General features: G+C 62.7%; 2 protein-coding genes across 17 annotated transcripts in view; both read left to right on the top strand.

Annotated features, from left to right (window-relative positions):
• Window positions 1–4,167, top strand: part of PODXL2 (podocalyxin like 2) — a 31,880-nt gene extending 27,713 nt beyond the window's left edge. The window contains exons 6-8 of the mRNA XM_067755693.1: window positions 329–390; window positions 2,997–3,176; window positions 3,804–4,167. Coding sequence (XP_067611794.1) covers window positions 329–390; window positions 2,997–3,176; window positions 3,804–4,016 — 455 coding nt within the window. The 3' untranslated portion in view covers window positions 4,017–4,167. The remainder of the gene's footprint in view (window positions 1–328; window positions 391–2,996; window positions 3,177–3,803) is intronic.
• Window positions 372–10,625, top strand: ABTB1 (ankyrin repeat and BTB domain containing 1). Of its 16 annotated transcripts, none has more exons than XM_067755678.1 (13): window positions 4,319–4,487; window positions 5,526–5,610; window positions 5,737–5,792; window positions 6,655–6,799; window positions 6,926–7,085; window positions 7,184–7,229; window positions 7,402–7,593; window positions 7,681–7,799; window positions 8,049–8,144; window positions 8,246–8,413; window positions 9,174–9,374; window positions 9,440–9,692; window positions 10,365–10,625. In XM_067755678.1, the coding sequence occupies exons 5-12, from the start codon at window positions 7,032–7,034 to the stop codon at window positions 9,644–9,646; spliced, it is 1,083 nt and encodes a 360-aa protein (XP_067611779.1). In that variant the 5' UTR covers window positions 4,319–4,487; window positions 5,526–5,610; window positions 5,737–5,792; window positions 6,655–6,799; window positions 6,926–7,031; the 3' UTR covers window positions 9,647–9,692; window positions 10,365–10,625. The 16 variants fall into 16 exon arrangements, with proteins under 16 accessions (XP_067611792.1, XP_067611788.1, XP_067611790.1 ...); XM_067755676.1 differs by having other exon boundaries at window positions 10,333–10,625; XM_067755691.1 differs by lacking the exon at window positions 4,319–4,487 and adding an exon at window positions 372–390 and having other exon boundaries at window positions 5,583–5,645; window positions 9,440–10,625.
• The last annotated feature ends 3,575 nt before the right edge of the window (window positions 10,626–14,200 follow it).

The raw sequence follows: 14,200 nt of genomic DNA, 5'->3' as shown, positions 1-14,200 counted from the left end.
TGAGTGGGGGCTGTGGGGAGGGCAAGCTGAGTCCCAGCTGGACTGCCTGGTTCAGGGCTCAGTGATGCCCACAGGCCTGGGTTCTGGAGAGGAGGAGGATGAGTGCACCCTGGTCGGGAGGGAGGCGCAGGCCCGTGTACTCTGTGTGGTGGGGGAGGGGCCGTGGGTGTGGCTTCTGGAAGGGGCCAGCGGGTGGGCAGCAGGTACGGGTCATGGTCGGTGTGGGCTCCACGCTGGGGAGTGAGGCTCGGAGGCTCAGATGGGGTCCGAGGGTCAGGAGCCCGAGCAGCTCTGCGGCCAGGGCTGTGCTGATGGTGCGTTTCCCTAGGGGTGGTGCCCACTCAAGACGTCCTCTCCATGCTGGGCGACATCCGCAGGAGCCTGGTGGAGGTAAGAGCGTGGCCGTGCTCCCTGCACCCCTAAAACTCTGGGGCGGGGCTGCCTTCCCTGAGGCGTGAGGGCCTGCGTGGCGGGGTGCGGCCTGAAGCAGCTCTGGACAGCTCCTGTCTCCGGTCTCCGAGGCCCAGCTCCCGAGGAGCACGGAGCTACCAGCTGCGGTGCGTGTGACATGCGACAGCAGGCGCAGACCCAAGCCGTGGAGGGAGGTGGTCAGGAGAGGATGCAGAGGGAGGGGCCCCCCGAGGGGATCTTGGAGGGTAAGCGGAGTTCTTTGGTGGACGGCAGAGAAGCGAAATCGTGCAGATTTCGAAATCGTGCAGAAGCCTGGTGGGTGGGGAGAACGTGGCACAGTTCCCAAAGGCACAAAAGAAAGTGTCACCAGGCACTCCCCACTGAGAGTCGCGGCGCTGGGCCAGCTCGGGGGCCCCGGGGTGGGGTGGGGTGGGGTGGGGCGACCCAGGCAGTCCACCGCCCACCTGGCCAGCCCCAGGGACCTGGGCTGAGGAGACAGGCTGGCCGACCTCTACTCCAGATCCACCTTCCCCAGAGGAGGAAGTGCAGTTCCTCACCTCCCTTCTTGAGGACAGCCCGTGTCCTCCAGGCCCCGTCCATTCACTGGAATCCAGGGGCCTTATCAGTCCCCTTAGTTCTCAAGAGTTCTGCAGTATTTGTTTGTTTGTTTTTTATTTATTTATTTATTTTTGGCTGCGTTGGGTCTTCGTTGCTGTGCACGGGCTTTCTCTAGTTGCGGCGAGCGGGGGCTACTCTGTTGTGATGCGGCGGCTTCTCATTGTCGTGGTTTCTCTTGTTGCAGAGTACAGGTTCTAGGTGCGCATGCTTCAGTAGTTGTGACACGTGGGCTCAGTGGTTGTGGCTTGCGGGCTCTAGAGTGCAGGCTCAGTAATTGTGGCACATGGGCGTAGTTGCTCCGCGGCTTAGTTGCTCCATGGCATCTTCCCGGACCAGGGCTCAAACCCGTGTCCCCTGCATCGGCAGGCAGATTCTTAACCACTGCGCCACCAGGGAAGCCCCTTGCAGTGTTTTTAGTTTGTTTTTTATATATTTATTTATTTGGCTGTGTCGAGTCTTAGTTGCGGCATGAGGGATCTTTAGTTGTGGCATGTGAACTCTTAGTTGTGGCATGTGGGATCTAGTATCGTAACCAGTGATCGAACCCAGGCCCCCTGCATTGGGAGTGTGGAGTCTTAGCCCCTGGACCACCAGGGAAGTCCCTTGAGAGCCCTCCAGTGTTTGTTGACAGAGCTGAGGCCCCACCTCCTTATCTAGTCCACGCCAGGCTGGGGGTGGCCTCCGTGGTGGTTTGCGGCTTTTTGATACGTGTGCTGAGTGCCAGACTGGGTTCTCTCACCCGGCCCTGAGCACCGCCCCGGGGTTGTAAGCAGTAAATAAGGCCCCCTGTTGAGTACCATAGGTGCCCCATTTAAGACGGGAGCTGAAACCCAGAGCAGGGAGGTGACCTGCCCAAAATGGCACAGCGAGTGCGTGGCTGAGCCAGGCTTTGGACCAGGCCTGAGAGATTCAAGAGCCTGGGCCTTTCACCGTGATGCTGTACCTACACCACCTGGGTAGCCACGGGGGCCGGTCCAGTTGTGAGACTTGGGGTTCACGAACACTGGGGGGCTGGTGGAAAGTGGGGTTTAACCTTTTTTACAGACCCTTCTGCTTCTCCCCTCCCCTGGGTATTCTGGCTTTTCCGGACGTTTCATTCGGACTGATTCGGCCGAAAGGCATGCTGGGTCTTTGGACATACGTTAGTGGGCAGATTTAGCACGCGCATTGGTGGTGAGTCTAGCAGGAGACCTGAGCCGTGGTAACTTAAAAGAGAATAGAGAAAGTGCTGGAAATATACAGGTGGTTCACAGGAAGAAGAGCTAATACCTGGCTTTAGAAAGGGGGACTCCCAGGTCTCTGCGCCGGAGCCAGTGGACGGCGCCCTCACCCTGGCGCCTGTCATCTGATCACGGCACCTCGCCGTTCCTGCTTTCCTCCACCCGAGATGCTGATTGTGGAGAGTGTCTGCCTGACCCGGTGGGGACAGAGCAGACACTTGGCCAGAGAAGGCCGCCCACTCGAGACAACGCAGTGTCGGGGGTGCTGGGCGCTAAATGACATTGGTGACCACTCCAGTGGGAAGAGGGAGGAAGCTGGGAGACTGGGGGTGGCCGAGGACGTGCACTCTCTCTGGCCCACAATGGCCATAATGGTACCGGGACACCCCTGCCCCCCAAGGTAGAAGCTGTGTTTGCAGTTCCTTGCGGTGTGTGGTGGAGAATGTGAGGAGGGAGCTTCACAACTGCTCGTGTCCTTTTTCAAGCTGGTGGGGACCGTGTGGATTGTGACTGCTGGCATGGGGCCAACCTCAGTGGGGGGTTAGGGCCACCACCAGGTGGGTTTAGGGCCAAAGGCCGCCTGCAGCAGGGTTTGTGAGGAGTCTGGGGGTGGAGGCGCCCTCAGGCAGCGTGGGCTGGAGATCGGGCAAGCCTGTTCCCCGTCCCTGAGCTCCGACCCCAAGGGCCCTGTGGGGAGCCCTGGCACCCTAGGATCTCGGCTAAGGAACCGGGCCCTCCCGCCCCCAGATTGGCATCCAGAACTACTCCACCACCGGCAGCTGCCAGGCGCGGGCCAGCCAGGTACGCAGCGACTACGGGACGCTCTTTGTGGTGCTGGTGGCCATCGGCGCCATCTGCGTCATCATCATCGTGCTCGGCCTGCTCTATAACTGCTGGCAGCGCCGGCTGCCCAAGCTGAAACACGTGGTGAGCGAGCGTGGAGCTCAGGGGCAGGGGGCTGGGCCGCGGTGGTGCCGGTGAGGGGGTGCCCAGCTCAGGCATCTGAGGCTCAGTGTCCCCATCTGCCGGTGGGGTGACTGCGGGTGAGGCGCTAGTGCAGGGCCTGGCCCCCAGTTGCCCTCTGCAGGGCGCCGGCCTCGCATTAGGTGCTGGAGGTGCAGGGAGCGGGACGTTGGCTGCACCCGCAGGGCCGCTGCTGGGGGGCGGGCGGCCTTGCAGGCCTGGGCTCCTGTGGATGCCTCATCAGACAGGCCCTGGCTTGGGGGCTTGGCGTCAACAGGAGGCTCCAGCAGCCTGGCGGCTCCCCGCAAAGGAGGGGCCCGGGCACAAAGCTCCTGTTTCCCATGAGCCCCTTTAGAAGGGGTCGGTGCTGGCGGGAGGGACCAGATGGTGTCAGGGCGGCCATGGGTCTGTTCCGTGTGCAGGGTCAGTAGTCATTTTAAGAAAGGACCCAGAGCCGAAAGGGCCTGCGTCCATCAGGGTCCGCTGGGGTTCCCTGCGTGCGGTTTGGCCGCCGGCCTGAGGCCCGGTGAAGGGATTAAGCGGGGGCGGCGGGGGCCCGGCGTGCTCTCCCAGCGGCCCCTCCCGCCGCAGTCGCACGGCGAGGAGCTGCGCTTCGTGGAGAACGGCTGCCACGACAACCCCACGCTGGACGTGGCCAGCGACAGCCAGTCGGAGATGCAGGAGAAGCAGCCCAGCCTGAACGGCGGCGGCGCCGTCAACGGCCCGGGGGGCTGGAGCGCGCTCATGGGGGGCAAGCGCGACCCCGAGGACTCGGACGTATTCGAGGAGGACACGCACCTGTGAGGGGCTGTGCCCCGCCCGGCCCTCGGCGCGGGGTCCCCGCTTTCCCCCGACTCACGACGCACCTCGGCCCCATCCCTGTCCCCACCCGACGCCCCGAGGGGCTGCCCCGGGACCCCATTAAAGCCGCCCGGAGAGCACGCCGGGCCCCGCGCCTCCGCCTGCGCGACTGGTTTTTGCGCTTGGGGGCGGAGTGGGGGGAGAACGTGTGTGATAAGCGGAGGCGGTGGACTAAGGGGCGGGGCGGGGCGGGCACATCCCGGGTCGGTCCTCCGGGCGCCAGGCGCCGCTGCGGAGCGGGCGGGGCGCGGCGCGGCGCGGCGTGTTTATATCCGGCGGGGCTTCGCCGCTGCCCTGGGGTCGCCGGGCCGGGGTCGGGGACGTCCGCGCCATGGATACCTGCGACCTGTTCTCCAGCTGCAGGAAGGGGGACGTGGGCCGAGTGCGGTGAGGAGCCGTGGCCCCGAGGAGGGTGTGAGTCGGCCGCCCGCGGAGCGCCTGGCCGGGGTGGGGGTGGGGGGCGGCCCGGGCGCCGAAGCAGGACCGCCCCGGTCCAGGCAGCTCTCTGCGCGGGGGCGCGGGGGTCGGGTGCTGGCGTGACTTTTTCCGGGAGTCCCGGAGGGGAGGACTGCCACGCGGACGCCCGGAGGAGGCGGAGAGGGGCAGAGAGAAGAGAAGGGCCCGGAGGTCAGACCCTGGGGGCAGGCCTGGGACGCCCCCTACGTGGCTCCTCTGATGAGCTGCGGACCCCGCGCTGGGAACGCCTGTGGCCCGGAACCAGCCTCTGGTTCTCAGAAGTTCGGGAACTCCTAATTGCGGTTGACGCAGCCCGGGTGCTGCAATCGCCGTCTCCGCGGGCCGCACGGGGAGGGGAGGGGGCTGCTGATGTGGGATATGAGGCACCTGTTTTCCTTCCCCCATCCCTGGTCCCGACCTCCCCTGGCGCCCTCCCCTGGGCCAGTCGGGGACTTCCTGAGCCCCGCAGCTTCTCCGGGCTCCTCCCCAGGGTCGGGTGACACCTGGGAGTTAGTTGGTAGCCCCCAAAGTGTGGTGCACTCTGAGATCCAACCTGGGCGTCTCCTCGAAGTGGGTTCCTGTCCATCACCATTCTTCGTGGTCTCCCCTCACCCGTCTCCTCTGCTGCTTTGTTTCCTGATTTCCGCCTTCTATATAATCTGTCCATTTTTCGTTTCCACGCTGCCAGGACGCCTGCAAGTCTCCTGGTCGTCCTGTCCACCTCCAGTCCCTCTGCCCTGGGAAGGCTAACCTGCCACCCCATGCAGCCCGAGGGTTCGGGTGGAGGCAGGGCCCCCCCTCCTCCCCCCCTCCTTCCCTCCCTCCCTCCCTCCCTCCTTTCAGCCTTCAGCCCAGATGCTCAGCCTCTTCAGCTCTGGGGCCTCCGACGCCCAGGGGCTCCCACATCCACTCTTCGTGGCTCCTTTGCCTTAAACGCCTGTCCTGCTCTGGTCTCTGCCCTCCCCTGGGGAGGTTTTCCTCCTTCCCCTTCCGCAGGTCTCCTCTCCAGACCCCAAACCCATCCTGACCTAGGCTCTGACCTCCCCTGCCCAGGTACCTGCTGGAGCAGCGAGACGTGGAGGTGAATGTGCGGGACAAGTGGGACAGCACCCCCTTGTGAGTGCCGGGGGGTGGGGGCAGGGGGTGGGTAGGGTGGGCGGGGCCTGCAGGCCTGACAGCGCCCCTGCCCCGCCCATCTCCCCCTCAGGTACTATGCCTGCCTCTGTGGACACGAAGAGCTGGTGCTCTACCTGCTAGCCAACGGTGAGTGCGCAGGGCAAGGCTGGGTGGGGCGGTGGACGTGGGCTGTGCCCAGGGGCCCTGGCATCCCCTCTCAGTCCCGCACCCCGTCAGCAATGCCCTTAGCTCTGCCCTCAGAGCCGGTTCTCCCCTCAGCTCCGCAGCCCCGGGTCAGCGTCCCTGCGGCTGCCCCTCCCTGTCCTCTACCGTGTGTTGTCCTTGCCACAGTGGGCATGCCCCACGGCCAGTGTGACCTGCTTCCTGGCCTGAGTGCCTTCCCTGCTGTGTTTCCCATGAGCTAGAGAACCTGGCCTGCCCTGAGCTGCTCCTTGACAGGCGCCCCCTCCCGCCCCGCCAGCCCTCTGCTGCCTCCCCACGTGCCGCTCAGGGCCTTTGCACTTGCTGTTCCTCTTGCTCAGAAGGCCTTTCCCAGGTCTTGGCATGGCTCTCACTCATTTCACGTCTCTGCACCTTGTTTCTGCCACAGTGACCTTCCACAGCCTCTCCTGTGGCTGCTGCCACCACTGTCACCCTTCATCTTGCTTAGCTTTTTTTTCAGAGCACCTGACGTCATTTGCTAACCTGTGTATGTCTTTCTGCCCCAGGAACCTCAGTTAGGTGAGGACGGGGGACTCTTCTGCCTAGGGTGTGTCTCCAGACTGCCAGTGCACAGATTAGGGCCGGCCTCCAAGCCGTCTGTTTTGTGTGGTGTGTGGCGTGTGCCTGGGCCCCGGCAGGGAGGATGCTGGGGCACGAGCAGGCCCAGGGCGACTCGGGCCCTGTAGGTGGGGTGGGGAGGGGGAGTTGCGCCTCTCCCCCAGGCCCCTCCCCAGCTGTGGCGGGCAGCCCCATGGCCCTGCAGATTGGGCAGCCCTGCCGTCCCCAGGAGCCCGCTGCGAGGCCAACACCTTCGATGGGGAGCGCTGTCTCTACGGGGCCCAGAGCGAGGCCATCCGCCGGGCCCTGCGTGACTACAAGCAGGTGACGGCCTCCTACCGGCGGCGGGACTACTACTATAGCTGCCTGCTGCGGTGAGACTGAGCGCGAGACAGCCCTGCACAGACGCTCTGTGGTGGGCGTGGCCGGTGTGGGGCTGAGGGGGGGCAGTGGGGGGACTTGGGGGCGGCACTGCTGAGGACCCCCTCCACTGCCCCCAGCCTCCTGGAGCAGGGCATCCACAGCGACGTGGTCTTCTTAGTGCACGGCAAGTCCTTCCGGGCACATCGCTGCATCCTGGGTGCTCGCAGCACCTACTTCGCACACATGCTCGACACCAAATGGAAGGGCAAGAGTGTCGTGGTCCTCAGGCACCCTCTGGTGCGTCCCTCCCGGGGATGGGGAGGGCAGAGGGTGAGCAGGGAATTTGTGTTGAGCGGCTGTCTCTGACCTTGTCTCCCTGCGGTCTCTGCCTGCAGATCAACCCCGTGGCCTTTGGGGCCCTCCTGCAGTACCTGTACACAGGTGAGCCCTGGGTCTGGGTAGGGAGGGGCTGCAGCACACCCAGACGTGGCTTTGGCGCCACTTTTTCTCTCCTGGGGCTCATCCCCTGGGGTGCAGGGTGGTTCCAGCTGCCTCCTGGGCTGGGTTTTCCCACCCACAGAGGAGCCCTTCTCGTCTGTCCCGGGTCCTGTAGAACTCGGGTGGTGGGCCGAGGCACGGCCGCGGGGCAGCCGAGGGCCCCCTCAGGCTCTGAGCCTCCCCCCAGCCCTGCACCCATACCCAGGCTGCCTGGACGTCGGTGTGGAGCATGTCGGCGACTGTGAGCGTCTGGCCAAGCAGTGCCAGCTGTGGGACCTGCTCGGCGACCTGGAGGCCAAGTGTGAGTGTGCGTGTCCAGGACTTGGGGCCCGGGGCCTCAGGCAGCAGCTGGCGGGCCGCCCGGCTCCCTGAAGCTGCGTTCTCCCCTCCACAGTGGCTTCCAAGCCAGGCACGTGTGTGAAGGTGCTGACCATTGAGCCCCCCCAGGTAGACCCCCGGCTGCGGGAGGACCTGGCCCTGCTGGCCGACTGTGCCCTGCCCCCCGAGCTCCAGGTAAGCACACCCGCCTGGGCTGGGCTTGTGGGTAGGGGGCATGTCTGGGGATGGGTATGCGGCTTAAACCTAGAGCCCAGTTGCTTCCCTTTTCTGAGCTAGCCTGCTTGCTTTAGTTGTCTTGTATCTAAGTCAACGCGGGGCAGCGGTCGTCCTCCAGGATGAGCTAGAATGGGCTCTTGGCCGGGGCCGGCTGCTCTCCCGTCTCCTGCCTGCTCTGGTGGCACCTGCTCTGCTGTCCCCCGCCAGGGTGATCTTGGCGAGCTGCCCTTCCCTTGCGACGGCTTCAGCAGCTGTCCTGATGTCTGCTTCCGAGTGGACGGTTACAGCTTCCTCTGTCACAAGGTACTAAGTTTTTTCCCTCCGGACCCCCACCCCTGCCTTAAGCCCCGGGCCAGCTCCTCCAGGCACAAGTCTTGGCCCATCCTGAGCCCAGCCTCCCACAGGCCTTCTTCTGTGGCCGCAGCGATTACTTCCGGGCCCTGCTGGATGACCACTTCCGTGAGAACGAGGAGCTGGAGGCGTCAGGCGGCCTCCTGGCCATCACCCTGCACGACGTCTCGCCCGCCGTCTTCACCCATGTGCTGTACTACGTCTACAGTGACCACACCGAGGTGTGCGCGCTGGGCAGGGCTTGGGGGGGCTACACAGGCCACGTCACCACGGGGCTTAGAGGGAGCGCCCAGGTCTGGACTGGCTCTGGGAGGCCTGTTCTCCATGAGGCTGGAGTGTGGGTCCTGTGTGAACTTTTCTATCAGGTGGAGGGGCCCTGGTTTCAGGGCAAGAATGAGTGACAAGACTCATGGCATGAGCACCTGGCACTTGGAGACACAGTGTAGCCACCTGAGGTCCCCAAGTTTTCCAGCCACGGGGTGGGCGGGGACAGTCACCCTGAATTCCTGCAACAGTGGGGATGCGTTGGGGTCACCACAGGGCCCTTTGGCTGCCCCGAGGCAGCTGCCCAGGTGAGGAGGCGGCAGGTGTGCACTGCCTGCTTGTGCGCGTGTGTGCTGGTCACTGTAGTAATATGGTGACTGAGGAAGGGGGTTTGTTTCTTGTTTCTCTGCGGTGAGCGCCCAGGGCAGGGTTAGCACACTTCCTCCCAGAAGGGGTCAGTGGGCTGTAGGATCCCCGTCACAGCTGCTCCCAGAGAACGGGGTGACGGCCAAGCAGGTGTCCCCGCCTGGACTGGGTGAAAGTTGCACCCAGCTTCCCTCGTCCTCTGGAGGCCGTGCTTGCCACAGCAGGTGGGAACCATGGGCTCTGGCTGTGGGGCTTGGGGCAGAGCTGGCCTGCAACGTGAGCCCCTGGCTCGGCCCGTGGAGCCCATTCTTCAGTCTCGGGTGCCCTTCCTCACCTCCGTTCTCTTCACAGCTGCCTCCCGAGTTGGCCTACGACGTGCTGAGTGTGGCTGACATGTACCTGTTGCCAGGCCTGAAGCAGCTGTGTGGCCGTGGCCTGGCCCAGCTGCTGGACGAGGACAGCGTGGTGGGCGTGTGGCGCGTGGCCAAGCTGTTTGGCCTGGCGCGCCTGGAGGACCAGTGCACGAAGTACATGGCCAAGGTCATCGAGAAGGTGAGCGTGGGCCCGGGGTGGCTGAGGGTGGGTGGCGGGCGTGCCCTGAGCTGGCCTGTCCGCAGCTGCTGGAGCGGGAGGACTTCGTGGAGGCGGTGAAGGAGGAGGCCGCGGCCGTGACGGCCCGGCAGGAGACGGACTCCATCCCGCTGGTGGACGACATCCGCTTCCACTTGGGCAGCACCGCGCAGACGTGCAGCGCCATGGAGCAGGCAGAGCGGCAGCTGCGGGCGCTGGAGGACCTGCTGGCGTCTGTCGGCCTGGACTGCTGAGGGCTGCGCGCCATGTGGTCTGTGAGCTCGGGGCGTCACCGCGCCGGTAGGCGCTCGGCGGGGCTCCCCTCCTCTTTGTGCCTGGGGACCCCGGGGAGGGGCACCTGGGGATGAGGCCTCTCCCGCAGCACAAACCAGCCCCAAGACCCTGGGGCTGGGCACCACTCAGGGAAACCTGGCGGGCCGTTTCTTAGGGCCTCCCTCCCACGTCCCACCTGCTCCTGGCCCCTCCTCGCATGCTTTCCTGGGTGGAGGCGGCAATAAAGCTTGAATTCACCGTGGGAGCCTGTGTACCAGGGACAGGGCCCCGCGTCTGTGGGTCTGAGTAGGCAGCCCCTCTGATGACCAGACTCCCCTTGGGGACAGGGTTTCCCCTTGGCCCTGGGAGGTTTCGTGGGGCCAGAGGTGTTTGCCCTCAGGTGAGCTAAGGCAGGGCTTCTGAGCTCGCTTACTGAGCAGCTGCTCGTACGGCTCGCCGTGGGGCCTCAGCCCAGCCTGCACCTTGGGGCGCAGGGCCCCAGCTAAGCAGACCTGGCCTGGCTCCCTGCACCCGCCTCAGCCACTGGCTGTGGTGCGTATCAGTCCAGGGGGTGCTGAGGATGGAAGCCACTGTTTGTTTTACCCTCAGCCCAGGGCCTCCTCGAAGTGAACACTGTTGAATCAAAAATTTCCATACATTTTACTAGGAAATATTATATGCATTCTATTCCATCACAAGATCCCACTGGGAAAAACAGATCAACCGTTAACAGAGTAAGCAAAAACAGAAAAGAAAAACGGCTTGTACGTCAAGTGGAGTGTAAGGGCGAAGAGGGCCTGCCTGCGGGGCAGTGGCCACAAGCCGACCGACCGTGCTGTGGCGAGTCCCGGGGGACTGGAGCAAAAGACAACCAGGAATCCTGCTTTGAAAGTTCATCATTAATTTTGATTGATTTAAAAGTAAAGTAAAGTATTACATTAAACTATTGCTTATTTTTAATGACTATGATTTTTGGTGCACCCTTGTGTGCCTGAGGGGAGTGCCTCACTTGCCTCGCCCTAGTCCTGGCTCTTACCTAAAGATACACGTTTTTTTTTAACCCATCCTATAATAATCTTCCCACCTGCAAAAAAAAAAAAAAGGCACGCATATGTTTGCTCCTCCACCTGGAAAACTCCTACATAGCTTTCAGTGTCTGCCTCAATGCGGCAGAGTGAGGAGGAGTGAGGGTGCCGTCACAAAGTTAGGAGTGCTCTTGCCAGGGCGAGGGGCAGCCTTCATTCCTGGAGCACTCTACTAGCATAAAAATTCTCACTTTGGTAAAAGTCTGAAGCACAGCCTCAGGCAGGGACTTCTGCAGGGGGGGGGGCCCTGGAGCCAGGAAGCTGCCCTCAGGCACTCCAGCCCCCCACCCCCCGGCCAGTGGCTTAGTTCTCGGAGTCCCATCAGCACCCTGCACCTGGGTGGTCACCACCTGCACCTCGGGGAGGCAGCGGCCGCCTTGCACGTGGGCCGGGGACCTGGGCTAGAGCACATCAGAGCCCCAGCATCCTTATCGGTCTAAGTGGGAGCAGTACTACCAACCACCAAACCTGGAGTGAGACGGGGTCCTGAGGAGGCACCAGCAGGGGTGGGGCTCAGCCCACTGAACCTCGACGTGAACTCACCTCGTTCCTGGAAGATGGGACACGAGCAATTCTGGGCACGTGGTGTAGCCCCTTCTTACCCATGGAGTCGTGGAGATGGACACTCGTGTTCTCCTGATTCCTCGGCCCTCGAGGTAGCTGTCACCCAGCCTCCACGGTAGCCGCCTCCTGCCAGCTCGGCCCCAGTTGGGGCCCTGCCTCACCTCTAGCTCACTCTTACCTGCCGTGTTGGCATCTTCCAGGTGGATGCTGAGCCCAGGTCTCCCCTCCTGGAAAGCCTGGGGTGCATGCCTGGTTCCTGGGCACAGCCTGCTGTCTCTCTGAGCTCTGTGCCCGCCCTTTGCTGTGGGCACCTGGCTCATTTCCCAGCTTCCCTGCTGCCTTGAGCCGTGGCCACGCCACCAGGTCCTAGATGTGAGCAGAAACGGCAGATGGGGTCTCTGGTTTCGTCCTTGCAAAGCTCACCCTGCCCCTCTCCTTTCCTCCCTCCCAGTGGGCTGGGATAAGGATGCTGTGGCAGGAGCAGCCTCCTTGGTCCACGGGCTGGAAGCCACACACTCAGGGCCGTGAGTGGGACAGCAGCTGCTGCTCCCACCCAGCCCCCACCTGGCCACCGCCGTGTCCTCTACCCCAGGCTCCAGACACCTCCGGTCAGGGCGGGTGGCTCCCCGCTGTGGCTGGTCCCAGCACTGCACCCCCACCGCAGGCTCCCCCCACGCACCGTCCCGGGCGGGGTGCTGCTGCTGCTGGAGATCTCCGTCCCTGAGTCCCAGTCCTGGGACCAACCTGTGCTCCCTTCCCATCTACCCCGAGCCCCTCGGACACGCCCCTCTCATGCTCACCTCGTGCTCTCCCCTGCTGGGCCGGCCTGGCGCTCCATCGTCCCTCTTCCTGCCCCACCAAGATGAGGCAAGCTGTGTCACCCCGTCCTGGATCTGGGGGCAGCCCCAAGACCATGGGGCACCTGCCACGTGATGGCCCTCAGCAGGAGTCTGTGCTCTGTGGGTGCTCCCAGGAGGCAGGAACAGCCCAGAGAGGATACTGCCCACAGTCAACCCCTTGAGGCTTGGGCTGTAGGAGGAGTGCAGGCCTTGGGAGGGGACCGTCCTTCAGGTCTACGTGCCACCCAGGGGGCCTCTGCACAGGGGACAGCCAGCTCTGGCCACCCCGTGGGACCTATTCCAAAATGATTGAAAATTTCATCACAAGTCATCTCAGGAGAGCAGCTCACCTCCTCACGAGCACACCAACATCACAACCCCCTGCAGAACCACCATCCACGGAAAAGACCAAACCCTGCCAGAAAGTATCTTCTATCGCTAAAGACATAAAGAAGGAACGACGACGAGACAGCAGGAGTCCCTTAGCTAAAGACATAAAGAAGGAACGACGACGAGACAGCAGGAGTCCCTTAGCTAAAGACATAAAGAAGGAACGACGAGACAGCAGGAGTCCCTTAGCCCCAGGTGGGCAACCCACACACTGGAGAATAATGACCCTGCAGAGGTTCCCCCCGAAGAGTGAGAGCTCTGAGCCCCACGTCAGGCTCCCCAGCCCGGGGGTCCGGCACCGGGAGCCCCCAGAGCATCTGGCTGTGAAGACAGCGGGCCTTGACTGCAGGGGCCCCACAGGATGAGGGAGCAGAGACCCCACTCCTCAAGGGCCGCACAAAACCTCACACGCACCAGAACCCAGGGCAGAAGCAGTAATTTGATGGGAGCCTGGGCCAGACCTACCTGCTGTTCTTGGAGGGTCTCCTGCAGAGGTGGGGGGCGGTTGAGGCTCACCCTGGGGACACAGACGCCGGTGGCAGATACACTGGGGGACATTCGGCCCGTGAACACAGCTGCTGTGCTGCTGGGCTGACATCTTGGCCTGTGAGCGCCAAGACCAAGCACCACCCAACAGCCTGTAGGCCCAGTGCTGGGAGCCTTGGGCCAAACAGCCCCCTGGGGGACAGAGCCCCACCCATCAGCTGACAGGCTGCCTTGGGACCTGCTGAGCTCACAGCCCGCTGGGACACGGCCCTGCCCACCAGACGGCGCAGCTCCACCCACCAGTGGGCAGGCACCTGCCCTACCCTCCAGGGAGCCTGCTCAGGCCGCTAGACCAGCCTTGCCCAGCAGGGGGCAGACACCAGACCAAGAAAACCACAGCCCTAAAACTGGACAACTATATGTAAAACAATGAAATTACTGTAAGTCCCCTACATACAAACCTTCAAGTTGCGAACGAAATATGTGTTCCACTAACGTCAGGCATGAGTGAAACTGCAGCTCGCCCTCCGTCTCCTATTGCTGACGATGCTTCAGCTCCACCGTCTCCCACCTCCTCTCCCTCCTCAGTCAGTAACTCTTCTTGCCTGTTCACTTGATGCCAGCCCTTGTATCCCAGCTGTTGCACTACTGTACTTTTCAAGGTACTGTACTGTAAGATTAAAAATGTTTTGGGCTTCCCTGGTGGTGCAGTGGTTGAGAGTCCGCCTGCCGATGCAGGGGACACGGGTTCGTGCCCAGGTCCGGGAAGATCCCACATGCCGTGGAGCGGCTGGGCCCGTGAGCCATGGCCGCTGAGCCTGCGCGTCCGGAGCCTGTGCTCCGCAATGGGAGAGGCCACAACAGTGAGAGGCCCGCAGACCGCAAAAAAAAAAAAAAAAAAAAAAAAGGAAATGTTTTATTTTTTGTGTTTATGTATTATTTGTGTGAAAAGCCTTATAAACCTATTACAGTACAGTACTACATAGCCCATTGTGTTAGCTGGGTACCTAGGCTAACTTTGTTGGACTTATAAACAAACGACTTACGCGTGCGCTCTCGGAACAGAACTCATTCCTATGTAGGGGACTTACTTTAGAACATCCTCTAACACCATACACAAAATAAACTCGAAATGGATTAAAGACCTAAATGTAAGGCTGGACACTATGGA

The sequence above is a fragment of the Pseudorca crassidens genome, chromosome 10 (genome assembly GCF_039906515.1).
Source record: "Pseudorca crassidens isolate mPseCra1 chromosome 10, mPseCra1.hap1, whole genome shotgun sequence".
Lineage (NCBI taxonomy): Eukaryota > Metazoa > Chordata > Mammalia > Artiodactyla > Delphinidae > Pseudorca > Pseudorca crassidens.
Note: the sequence above shows the minus strand (reverse complement) of the source record. Positions and strands in the feature narration are given on the sequence as shown.